General features: G+C 45.1%; 1 protein-coding gene across 8 annotated transcripts in view; it reads right to left on the reverse strand.

Moving 5' to 3' along the window:
- Positions 1 to 12,405, reverse strand: part of LOC149357476 (uncharacterized) — a 30,615-nt gene that overhangs the window by 4,458 nt on the left and 13,752 nt on the right. For 3 of the 8 annotated variants that reach the window (XM_089584733.1, XM_089584737.1, XM_089584734.1), the window contains 2 exons: positions 11,893 to 12,043; positions 11,588 to 11,732 (listed from right to left, as the gene is read on the reverse strand). Coding sequence is in view for 7 of the 8 variants with exons in the window: in XM_089584737.1 (XP_089440863.1) it covers positions 11,962 to 12,043 (82 nt within the window). In the remaining variant the exon portion in view is untranslated. Of the gene's footprint in view, positions 1 to 326; positions 409 to 1,995; positions 3,057 to 7,607; positions 11,733 to 11,892; positions 12,044 to 12,405 lie in introns of those variants that run through there. The other 5 variants (XM_089584739.1, XM_089584738.1, XM_089584740.1 and 2 more) reach the window with 5 other exon arrangements.

A 12,405-nucleotide genomic window follows, 5' to 3' on the forward strand; every position in this document is an offset into this window, starting at 1 on the left:
AAACAGGCCAAGATGACAAAATTTCCAGTTTCAGAACAAGGCCTACTTTGCTTCTGCCAAACGCTCTGCTTAAAAGCTAGGAACCACAACTTAACACATTTCAAGCTCAAAACTAAACACGCAACTTTACACATCGCCTGGCACGGTCAGGCCAGAGCCAGGCCTCTCACAAACCAGGAAAAGTTAAAAGAGCCACATCTTTGCAGGCTACTAGGAGAGCCTACAGATAGGCATCAGTAATTTATAGATCACAGGTCTCCATTTCTACACTTCACAGTATGCAACACCATGCAATTTCTGGACTACCTAAGTGCTCGCAGACTCACATTTTCCCCAGCTTTTCGATGAAGACGGTGATTGGCCCTTCGTTGGGCTCGAAAGTTGGCGAGCCGGCAGAAGAGCGGCAACCTTCCAGCGTGCAAAAAGTGACAAGAGGAGAGGGAAAAGCGTGAAGACACTGAAAATAACAATTTCACTAAAGATAACTCAACTTCTATGTAGCGCATTATAAAGTTCTTGCTGGACAATATTTGTGGAGCGGTGTGATTTAACATCTGTGGCATACCGCAACTTTATTAGATCCCCTTTAAGAAGTCTTTTATAGCCGTAACAGAGCCCACTTGATCGAGACATTTTTAAGTCTAGCTTTTCTGCAAACAACACAGCTTATGCAGATAGATTGCACAAACAGCCTCCCGAGCCTTCTGGCCTCTCCCTCACAATCTGTTCATACCAAAGTTACTACTCCCACTAAGGTGTCCGGTTTCTGATGTCAAGAACGGTACGTGACTGCCGCGCACCACTGACATCAGCAGTCATTGCCACCAAGGTGGCAGCCAGTGAATGAACGTCGTGCGGTATGAACGGCTTTCAGGCTTAGTTTCTCGTGGGCGGACGCTTTGTACCGCAGCACTTTGCGGGCTGTGTACAATTGCGCAGGTAATCAAAAGAGCGGGTGCATACTCTGCGATATTAGCCGGAAGCGTGAGGCGACACTACTACTGCACGACTGTGACTATACGTGAAAACGCCAGTTTGCCCAGCTATTATATTTCAGCGAGGTAAGCCCGTCACTATATATTTCATCTCAGGGCAAAAAGCCAGCCACCGAACCCCTCGACAAACTTATATGCGAAGATATTGTGCGTATGTCGGACGTGTAATCACCATCTTAATGGTCAGCTGTACACGAAATGTAACGAATATGTGACACTTGATTAGCAGATACCCTCGGTCCTTCCTGTGAAGACCATTCGCCCAGGCAATGTAGATGGCAACATACTAATTCGGATCTGATAAAAAGGAAGCCTTCCAGATTGTGCCAGTGGCATTCCGAGCCTTTCCAAAGTTTGGTTCACGGCTTAAGCATAGGACTACTGCCAGAATTGTGGATATACTCTGTAGCCAAAATACTGTGTTCGTCGCCAAGAGTGTAGCTCCACACCCTGTGAGAACTTACTTTTTCAGAGAAGCATGCCACTTATAACTAAAAAATACCTCTTTGAGGTAGTAAAATGGCTTCTGCAATATAGTACTAACAATTTTGGCGGATGCCAGAAAACAGATGGATGCTGGTAACTAGTAAGCTGGTCAACTTAATTTGAATAGTTAATTTTTTAACGATTAGAGAAAGGCACTTGATTGCAAATGGAGATTTTGTAGCTGGCCATCAGCAATAGGCAAATCAGTTTTTAGAATTTCGAAAGCGCGATCACTGTGGGCACTGTGATTCAAAAAATTTCAAAAACTTCACGCGAGATTCGAAAATTGCCTTCTGGCAAAGCACACATAGCGACATCTGCTTTTGTACATCACTCCAAGGGGGCAAGACCATAACCACTGAGCCACTGCGACGGCCAGGTTTGAACCATTACGACACCAAGCAGTACAAGCGCTTGGTGTCGTAATGGTTCAAACCTGCCACAGTACAAGCGCTTGGCAGGTTTGAACCATTACGACACCAAGCGCTTGTACCGTCCTCTCTTTTGTCAGGACAGCAGCGTGGGCATGTTGGTTACTCATTTGTGATGGAACAGCAAAAAACACCGGGGGCAACAGACATGTGCTGACTTACAACTCATTTTAATTTCGAAGAAACAGGGCTTCTTTTAACTTCTTTACACCCTGAAAACACATGGGTCACAACTATATTGTTAACGATATCATTTCTGATGGATGAGCTTCCTGCTCAAGGGTCTCAGACCTGCGACTTGAGTTCAGTAGAGGGCATGCCTGCGGGGCCTATGAGCACGTGATTTTTGAATATGTGAAATTCTCGAAAATCTGCTGAGCCACAATGCAGATAGAAATTGTGTCATCAAAAATTTAGATACTATAATATTGATGTTACGACACACCAGCTACAAATAACTAGTTCTCTCTCTTCTGAAGTACCCCAAACTGCTATCACTATACCACAGAAGTTGTCTTTATACATCAGAAAGCATACTGTCAAAGCATACTGTCAAATTTTCAATTTCAGGGGAACTGAAAAGAAATAAACCCAGAAGTGCACGTTTATACGCAGCTTTCAATGTATCTCGCCATCTGAGGATTTGCAGAAAAGGCTTAAAAGTGTTTAGAATACAAGAAATCTAGAAAAAGAATCTACCCCACAATCAACTCAAGTAAGTCTACTCGGCTACTGACTTCATCAAGAGTGAAACTGTAAAGAGCCATTACGTCCTTGAAAAGGGCCACATTTGAAATTGTGAAGTAGCAAATTCAACGCTACACTGAGAGGCCAGCTGAAAATAACTTCTATGCGTACTCAAGCTGAAAAAAGCAATTTCTTTGAGACTGGAGAGTTAAAAAGACATTGCTAAACAAGTCAGGCACAGATATCCTACCAAAGTTTTAACAAATGAAGGGCATAGCCTTTCCTTGACATTTTTGGCTGTTTTCATCGTTAGAACTGGCAGTGACCTTAAATAATTGCAGCCCAACTTCCCATGTCTTCCTCTTGACATCTAAGATCACTCGTAGACACTCACAGCAGTGGGCGTTGTGCCTCTTCGGGCCTCCCCTGTACGCGACGGAAGCGTTTCAGACGACATCTGCAAAAAATTTAGAACACAAGACCCTAAAATTTCTGGCACTGGGTAAGTGAAACGCGCTTTCGACTCATCTTATTTTAAATTTTCAAACTGGAAAAACCTTCGCTTGCAAGCCCAGATCTCAATAATTCTTTTTGAACTTGTCTCTGGAACGCGTGATGATATCTAATGATATTAATCGGTACTCAGGAAAGCATCGCAGCGCACCTTTAAAGAGACGCCGAAAGAAATGCTAAGTCAGGCTACACTGATACGTGGTAGGCTCTTCTGAAAGTATAATTTTCAACGAAAGCAGTGCCTTTCGCAGAGGTGCGATCATTGTATGTGGTAAATTTTGTCCAAAAATTTTTGAGCACCGAAAATGCCAACAAGTTGCAAGTCAGACCCTTGTCACACGGGTGCACTTAACCAGTTTCCGCTAGCTGTGGTTACTACTATCCACACAGCAATCAAACTGCGGTTATCGCGAACTGTGCTTGGCAACCTCGGTTTAGGTCACTAACGGAGAAGGTGGCGGCATCTATAGACAGAAACTGCCCGTAGGTGTCAGAGCGAGAAGTGGACGAGGTGGCCCGCTTCAAGAACATACTTTCCTTTGAACAAAATCATGTTTCAAGAGCAACAAATCAAAATAGGCAGTGTGTATAGTATCGTGTGATGACACTTTTATGCAGAGTTCGATATCGTCCGAAGGTGCAGTAACAGTGCATTGCAGCAACGTCCCACGGCACTCAAGCTAATCATTTTACCACATTTAAACTGAAAAATCTGCGGTCCCTGCTGCGGCGTTTAAGTAGGTGACACGTTCGCAACGCTCGCTGCAAGCGCCACCGTCAATGGCGCTCTGGCGTGCTACTCCAAAGTCATCGCTAGGCCTAACTTGTTTCGTATCGAAGCCACAGAGGACGGCGCCTTTGAATTGACCAAAACTATGCTACATTGTCTACTTATGGCACTGCCTCACTGACAACCTCATGGTTTCATATTAAATGAAAGATATATGATTGATTTAAGCGACACCTTAGCAGTGGCACTGGCGTGCAAGCAGATTGGGCCAGTTGCACTGAAATGGCGGCAGCTGCTATGGGGCTGGGAGCATAAAACTACCTTGTATTGCAATTATTACTCCTACCAGCAACTCGGTACAGGTCAGCAGTCCTCAAGGAGGACTGCTTCATTTTTGGCATTCCCGTAACCCAGAGCTTATCACTGTGTTCGTTGCAGCGCAACTCAGAACGGTGGCGAGCCTTGTGACGACAACGAATCATGATTCGAGATAACCGCAGTCAAGTTTGGTATCTGTGTTTAGACTCCCTGAGTGACTGTAGGTCAACCAACACCAACGTTTCAGCATCAGCAAAATTTCAACAAACATAAAAAAAAATGGTGGCTAACAGAGCAAGATGGTCATCTGCATGTGCCATCTGTGAAGTACGATCGTTGGCTAGACTTGGCACATAAAATGCAGCGGCAAGTTCAAAGTGCATCATTATGCGGGGAATAAATTGGCAAAATTCAGAGGTGTGATCATTACACGATTGCAATCATTATGAGATTAACACTAAGTGGCCCGCACAAATCTCAGCATAACAGTGCAATGCACTTCAAACAAGTATATGATTATGACTGTACCACTACAGTCAAATGCTGAAGGCAACATACAGCAGGCAATGTCGAAATTTCTAAGCGCGATTGGTAGTTGTCTGAGCCAGGCCTAAATGACATTAAAAAGGGTAGACAAAATAGAACTGTTGGTCGACTTCATTCTGTTGTAATACTGAAAACATCTCAGTACCCATGTCCAACAGTCTTGGGAAACAATTATGAAAGGTGAAAGATTTTAATATATTATTCTGGAAACATTAAAGAGCGCTTGCAGAAGAATGCAAAGGCATCACGTTGGGCCCGATGTCACTGCATTATGAACTCCATTTTTGGCCGCAGTCTTCCTCAGCCAGGAGGCACAGCTGCAGTGATGAGTAATTGAAGGAGTCCTCCAAATAGCGAATGCAGAAAAAGCAAACACTGTTCCTAAATAAGCTTGCATGAAAGAACATTTCATCAACCTCCTTAGTTCGAAAACCTGGTTGAATTAGTTGCGTTGTCATTGCCACCTGCCACTTACAGGGGTACATATTTTAAAAAATACTATCACTATTATTATATAGGTTTTAACATGGGCAATGAAAAAGGTTTTAGCGGAAGGCTCCGGATTAATTTAGACCACCTCGGAATCTTTACCGTGCAATGACATTTCACACCGCAGGCCCTCTTTGGGTTTCACCTCTATGGAAATGTAGCCACTGCGGCCTTGATTGCCTGCCACCTCCATGCACTCAGAAGCACAGCACCACAACCATAGCCACCATGGTTTTTGTTTGTGGCAGTTTAGAGTGCCAAAGCAAAGCGGGCTATGAAGGACACCATAGTGAAGGGCGCAGGAAATTTTGACTACCTGGGGTTCTTTAACATGCACTGACATTGCATAGTACACATGCCTCTAGAATTTCGCCTTCATTGAAGTTCGACTGTTGTGGCCAGGATTGAACCCCCGTCATTTGGGTCAACACCCAAGCGCCCTATCCAGTGACAAATGTGGCGGCCGTACCTAAGGCAACGAATGTACTGAGCACTGCATTCTCGAAGGAAAAATGTTTAAGAATGTAGTACTACTGCAAGAACGTAGCTTGAATGCCGCCTTTGCACACAGCCTAGAATAAACATAGTATGCATGACTACGCATAAGCAAATTAAACACTGCGACACTAAATCTCAAGTAATTTTTACTTCATAAAGACCAATGAAATTTTACGACCAATGGCGTTCTTGATAAACTGTTCAAGGTGGCAATCAACCATGGACACTACCCGTACTATAGCTGCATTTAAAAATCAGAAAGCACCAGCAAACAATGCAGCAGAGAAGAGTGATTTCTTCTCCATCATCGGCAGAAAATCAGAAAGGGCACATTCAACACACATTTAATCTATACCACCATCAGGGGTACACCTCTTTAAGGGTCCCAATCTTACATCTTGCTTAACGAACGGCTGGTTATAAAGCACGTTTTCAGCTACATGTTCACCCACTAAATTTCCAGAAAGGAAAAATACAAAATTTTTATTCCACGATTGCCATTGCTCTCTTCCCTGAACATGCTATGAAAGATATCTCCCACGCATTTCAGCAATTTCAAACAATCCACCACCGGTTGGAAAATGGAGTGTCAATGAGTGGCATCATGCAGATTGCTGGCTCCACTGAAGAAGCCAATGCTGCAAGCTTTAAACTGATTGCTCCAGGACAAATTACTGAAACTAAGGTGTTGCTGAGATCCTGGCATGGTAACAGATCATGTTTAATCCTACGAGATACATGTGGCCTAGCACGAATCCAGAAGAATTGATGTGATAAACAAGGCCGTTAATCCAAGAACATTTTTGGAATTTTGCTAAAATATCATAGTTCCCTTGCGGAATAGAAAATGAAGAGTTCAACTGCGATTCTTTTCCTTTTCCACTTGCGGCTCTAAAGCATCAAACAGATGGGCGCAACTGCAAAAGGGCGATTTTGCAGGAAAAAACAAAGGCAGTGAAGTTTTCGTGTGCTGCAAAACAACAAATGCAGGGCGTCAGCTTTGGCAGATACTAATACCCCCTAAAAGAAAAAAACTATAATTAAAAAGCCTATGGGTATACTGGCCTGCAGTCCCTCGTGACAAAAACGTCTGCTGCAAGCACTGTATCCTGTGGAAGTTTGCGCACTACAAGTTCCATTCTTTCGTTACTGCACCTCACACCCGTGTACTGCCGTCGTTTATGAGGCACTGTGAAATGTCATCGAAACAAAAGGTCATCGTGCATATGGAATGACCAGACTATTCCAAAGCCTGTCGCATTACACAGGGCAATTTTCTTTACAATGGTACGCACAATGTGCATCTGAAGTGCTAACAACGAAGTAATGCACTCCTAAGATTGATAAGGTTCAACATTAATTAGAAGAACCTTTAAAGTAGCCAGCATGGAGTTCTGCCAAAGAAGGTTGCTCTGCTGTGGATGGCAGGTGAAGCGTAGTGCCTTCATCCTAACTCTCCTAACCACCACTCGGTGTACATAACCCCTAACGCTTTAGGACGCAAGCGCACAGTCTTGCCCAATCACACTGTCCATCATGCTATGGCAATTGAGTTTCTTCAGGTGAAACATTAAGCATTCATGCCAATCACGGTTTGACTTGTGTCGCGCATTCTTTGGCTATGAAGGAAACGCGAAGGAAATAGATCCTGAAGTGCATCTTTCCGCAGAAACGTATGCGTTCAGATTTAGTTTGAGAAGCCACTGCATCAACGTCCACACCACGTGCCCCTAACAGAGCCCTTCAGCTTGCTCGTCATATTTCAATTCTCAGAAACCCAAGAAACGGACCGGAGAACATGCATTTTGTTTCCAGTGAGAAAAACGTGTAAACAGAGAAGGAGTGGACACCATGCACATCGGAATGCTGCTGCTTTGCCTTGCTGCTGAGGTGGGGATAAACACGTGATCTCACCTGGAAGGCCTTCCAGCACGCTCGGCAGAAAGACGAGCTGCCTCTACGTGACGACAGCATGCCAGACAAAATGCTCCATTTTCGGGACGTGGCGACAACTCTTCAGATTAGAAAACGTGAGATGACCATCAAGCCGCCCTCTGTACTGGCCGCCACCACGTGTCCTTCCTGCACCACGAGTCGCATCCAGATCTCAGCTGCAGCATACACACCAAGGCACACATACACTGCAGAAAATGTATTCCTTCGGACCACATACTCCGCAGCTGGATTTCAAGTACGTGAAAGACAGCACTTTTGGAAGAAGTTATTTCAAGCGCCTCTTAGAGCCCCCAGGCATGAGACAAAAACCTGACAGCAGAAGCAGCTGAAGCAGCCTAAGAAGGTTACTGCTACCACGCTACGGGGATTTCTTGTCCAGATGGCAGTAATAACCGTGTGACAGCTTCACTGAACAAAGTGGGGTATAACCAGAAAATGTGCCCAGTTGTCGCACGTCACTTTTTCTGCAGGTAAAATCAATGGAGGCGCCCTGGGAGATCAGAATGGTTGCTATTACGCTCTAAAAAATATACGCCAAATACACGTCGTTCCCAAACAACATAAGCGAATTCATATCATTTTCTTCGATTTGGGTTTTTCATACAAGCACTAACTGCCAACCTCCAGACCAGCGGCCTAGCTCAAACACATGAGCAGCTGGCTACAAGTAGGCCGCAGAGCTGTGGCCTGCTTCAGCCAGCCCTCCAAGTTTCACTTTTATTCACAAAGCTCGTTCACCATCACACTTCTTTTCCAACTAAAATCGGCCAATCAGCTACGTCCATAGACAATACTGATCCTTTGTTGACAGAAATATGTGAGGGTCCCTTAATATCCCCTTCACTCTCCTAAACTGGCGAATGAATCAACCCACCAAGACATGGGAACAGAGGGAGAAAAGCCCACCTCCTTTCCGTTCCTGTGTAGCCTTCGCTGCAGATCTACTCAAGTGCAGTAACTTCCTACTTTTCTATTTATTCCATACCATCAGGCACTTACTTCAATATTGCAAAGGGCGAAAGCATTGAGGTGGTAATAAAAGGCATGGAGAATGCACATCGCAGTGGCCATGGCACAGGTAATCTATAAGCTGACCCATTACCTACCTTCCCCAATGCACAAACCATCCTTATGCAGGTAGAATAGAAGAGCTCCTCAGTTTATTTTCTTTTTCTGGGAGGGGAGGGGAGTGGTGCCTGCTGCCGTTGTTAAGTTCTCGCCTCCTTACTGAAAGCAAGACAAAGGAGGGTTATCTCCCATTAAATTGTTCCTGCTCGAGCAAGCCATGGACTTCCATTGTGCCAGCAATGCTATGAATATGAAAGCTTGGTCCTGCTTCATTCGGAAACCCCACTCTTACCCACATGTACGTTTCCCCATTTTAATAGACACTAACTTCAATATTGTAGAGGGCGAAAACATTGAGCTGGTAATAAAAGGCATGGAGAATGCACATAGCAGTGGCCACGGCAGAGGTAATCTATAAACTGACCCATTACGTACCTTCCCCAACACGAAACGGTAAAACGGTGGCTAGAAATACCAGCAAAACCAAGGTGGGAAAGGCTACAAGCAAGAAGAGTTGCACGTTTAGCTGGTGATTATTTTATACCAGCTTTAACAACTGGATATCAAGGAATTCCAGGGGAGTGTTAAGGCATGTTGAGTGAAGACAAAATTAAGCTGGCCACTGCCTTTGCTTGTTTCCTTCAGTGCTTTCACTGTGTGCAGATAATCGCAACGCCATACAAGCGAACAAGTGTGGGTGCTATGTATTTTTACTTCTAGGTTGCAGCTAAGATATCTACTGCCATTTTTATATTATGAACCATCAGTGTACCGAACTAATACACAATTGCCCTGAGGTTCAATATATCCAGATTTGACTACTGTTAGTTCACTATAAAATACAAAATTGATGCAAAAGGCATTGCGAGCAGTGGCGATTGCTACCTAACATGAGCAACCGAGCTGCGGCAGACAGGAACCAATGGACATGAATAAGGATGCAAGGACAATTAGAGAGATAGTGAGAAAGCACATGAGAGAGCTCTGAGGACTGTTTGATATTTAGAAAAAAATAAAGGTGAACATCTTTTCACTGAACACACGCGCATGTCTAGGCACTCTCCTAATGACAACCGCACACAAACGACTACTGCACATATCTACAACACCAAAGAAGCACTGTATAGACCAGGTTTTTTTACCCTCGCACGCAGGCTGCGGGCGCGCTCCTACTCTCGACACCAGTCGCCATCTGTCGGCGCGCGCGGCCCGAGGGACTGCGGGTCGCGCCGGCGCCGCGCGTAGAACGCATATGTTTACGTGTTCGCTTCAGCCGTTGTGCTCCATCAGCTAACGTATGAGAGTGTGTGCTGTGCGTCACTACTCACATTTTCCCTCTTCCAGACAGGACTGCGGTTATCTTGTGCGCAGTTACTCGTTAACTTGACATCCGAGGGTAGTCGACCAGGTAGTGTGCGGACTGGAAACCGGCACTTCTAAGCAGATTTCTGCGCTGTCGTGTCGTTTGTTGTCGCCTTTTATGTGCGATATCATCTATGATAATATTATGCATCAGAATATAGATCTATTGATTTGACTCAGTGAAGTAGTAACTGGACAGGCAAGCTGCAGACTGAAGGTTGTCCCGACGGAGCGCGTGTTTTCGATCACCAGTATGTGTTCGCCATCCTTGCGCTGAGCTTGCTCTTGTTCCCATTAAACACATTTCATGCACAGGATTGTAAGTACAAGCGCTACCGATTTCAGCTGCTTTTTCCGCACGCATGTCAGAGGCCATCTGGGGGGTAAAGGTTTATCTATAGTATCTTTCTGCTGTTGGTATCTACCTTAGTTTGGTTTGGTTTATTAAGGTTTTACGTCCCAAAGCGACTCAGGCTATGAGGGACGCCGTAGTGAAGGGCTCCGGAAATTTCGACCACCTGGGGTTCTTTAACGTGCACTGACATCACACAGTACACGGGCCTCTAGAATTTCGCCTCCTTCGAAATTCGGCCGCCGCGGCCGGGATCGAACCCGCGTCTTTTGGGCCAGAGCAGAGAGCCATAACCACTGAGCCACCGCAGCGGTGCGGTATCTACATTATTCATAGGAAAATATGCGCGATTTCATTACATTTTCCACACTTAGCCAAACGCCTACGCAACGCTCTCACACGCGGCGAGAGCTCCTGAATAACATAACGCGACTTCGGACCTCAGAATTAGTGAAAGCTGGATTAGCTGCTCATATCTATTCAAGCTTTTATAAATTAAGCGAAAGTACGTTTTTATGCACAAGGTTGCATAAACCATGACAAAATTTGTTTTCTGTTGGCGCTGCGACTCAGTTGAGCTCACAGCGGTAATTTGTTGATAAACTGGCGCGGCGACAAGAAAGCCGTTTGTGGAAGTGGGGGGGGCTTTATGGCCGGCAGGAAGGAATAAGAGTGCATGGGAATTGGAACTGCATACTAGCCGCACACCTAATTCTTGATATTGAATAAAAAGTTTTTTTGCGGTGGAGCACCAAGACAATTCGATATAAGCACGAGCGCGTTCTAAGCGCCGGCACAATTAACCTGAATGTCAAACTAAATGTCATTAAAACGCGTCAATGTTATCGCTTTGATAACGTAAATACTTCCTGCAACACAGCCACGCAGCGGAAGTATGCTCGACAATGTTTCTTTAGCGCCCGAAGCGCGGCTATATGCAGGCGCGGCCGCGGAACTGCCGCAGCCCCGCAGTCCCCAAAGAAACGCCCGCACCGCGGCGCGCCAGTCGGTGCAAAATGGCCGCGCCCAGGAGAGGCTCAAAAATCTGGTCTATACACAAAGCTGCGTGCATGTTGCGTCCTTTCCCTAACTGACCATGCATGCGGCTCGACTAACAGGATTTCTGCCTTTGCAAGGACAAACAATGGAGCTTGCGGTATCAGACAAGGACTGCATCTGTTTCCAGTTCTAGTTCAGTTACAAGTTAGCAGAAAAAATTATCTTCATTTCCGTTCCGGTTGAGATACGGCTTTGCTTCTGGTTTTCAGTTCAGTTCCGGCTTCAGTTGGAGTTCCTCCTTGCTGGTACCAAATAGAAAAAAAAATAAATATATCTCTTGACCTGCACCTTCTTCGACACTTATTGCTTAGTAAACGTTAGGGAGGCATGCAGCAGCAGTAAAAGCTCCAAAGTTACTCAATTCCGAATCCAAGAGAAAGCTGGACTGCAGCTGGGACATACCATGCGATGGCTCAAGCGAACCCTACATTCCGATGAGTAGCTTCATTGCCCTTGAAGCACAGCATGCCTCTAGTGGAATAGGTTGGAGACTGCCACAATCCACGCTGGCTTTGCATATTGTTTCCCATCAACTTCGATGTCGGAGGCCATCCTGCAGCAAGAAGAAACCAATGTAAATGAAGGCATGCAAAGGATTTTGTGTGAAGACCATGCACCATAATAAATTTAGATTTCAAAATCATCTTACACCGACTTGAGAATGAAATTCACATCCTAGAGAATAACGTAACCTGTGTAAACGCAGGAGAGCTGCACTGATCGACGTATACACGTAATAATACCCGTGCCACACGGACAGACTTAATGCCATTAAGTGCTTACTGCCTTAAGTTTTAATGGCATTCATGCGATGCCACACGCATAAATTTAATGGCATTAGCCTTACTGCCATTTGCGACCTACTGAATTCGCCACAACTCATTCGCCCGTGCAACGTGTACTCTCGTTCCCATT

Source organism: Amblyomma mixtum, chromosome 3, assembly GCF_055824585.1.
Source record: "Amblyomma mixtum isolate Tamu chromosome 3, ASM5582458v1, whole genome shotgun sequence".
NCBI classification, from domain to species: Eukaryota; Metazoa; Arthropoda; class Arachnida; order Ixodida; family Ixodidae; genus Amblyomma; species Amblyomma mixtum.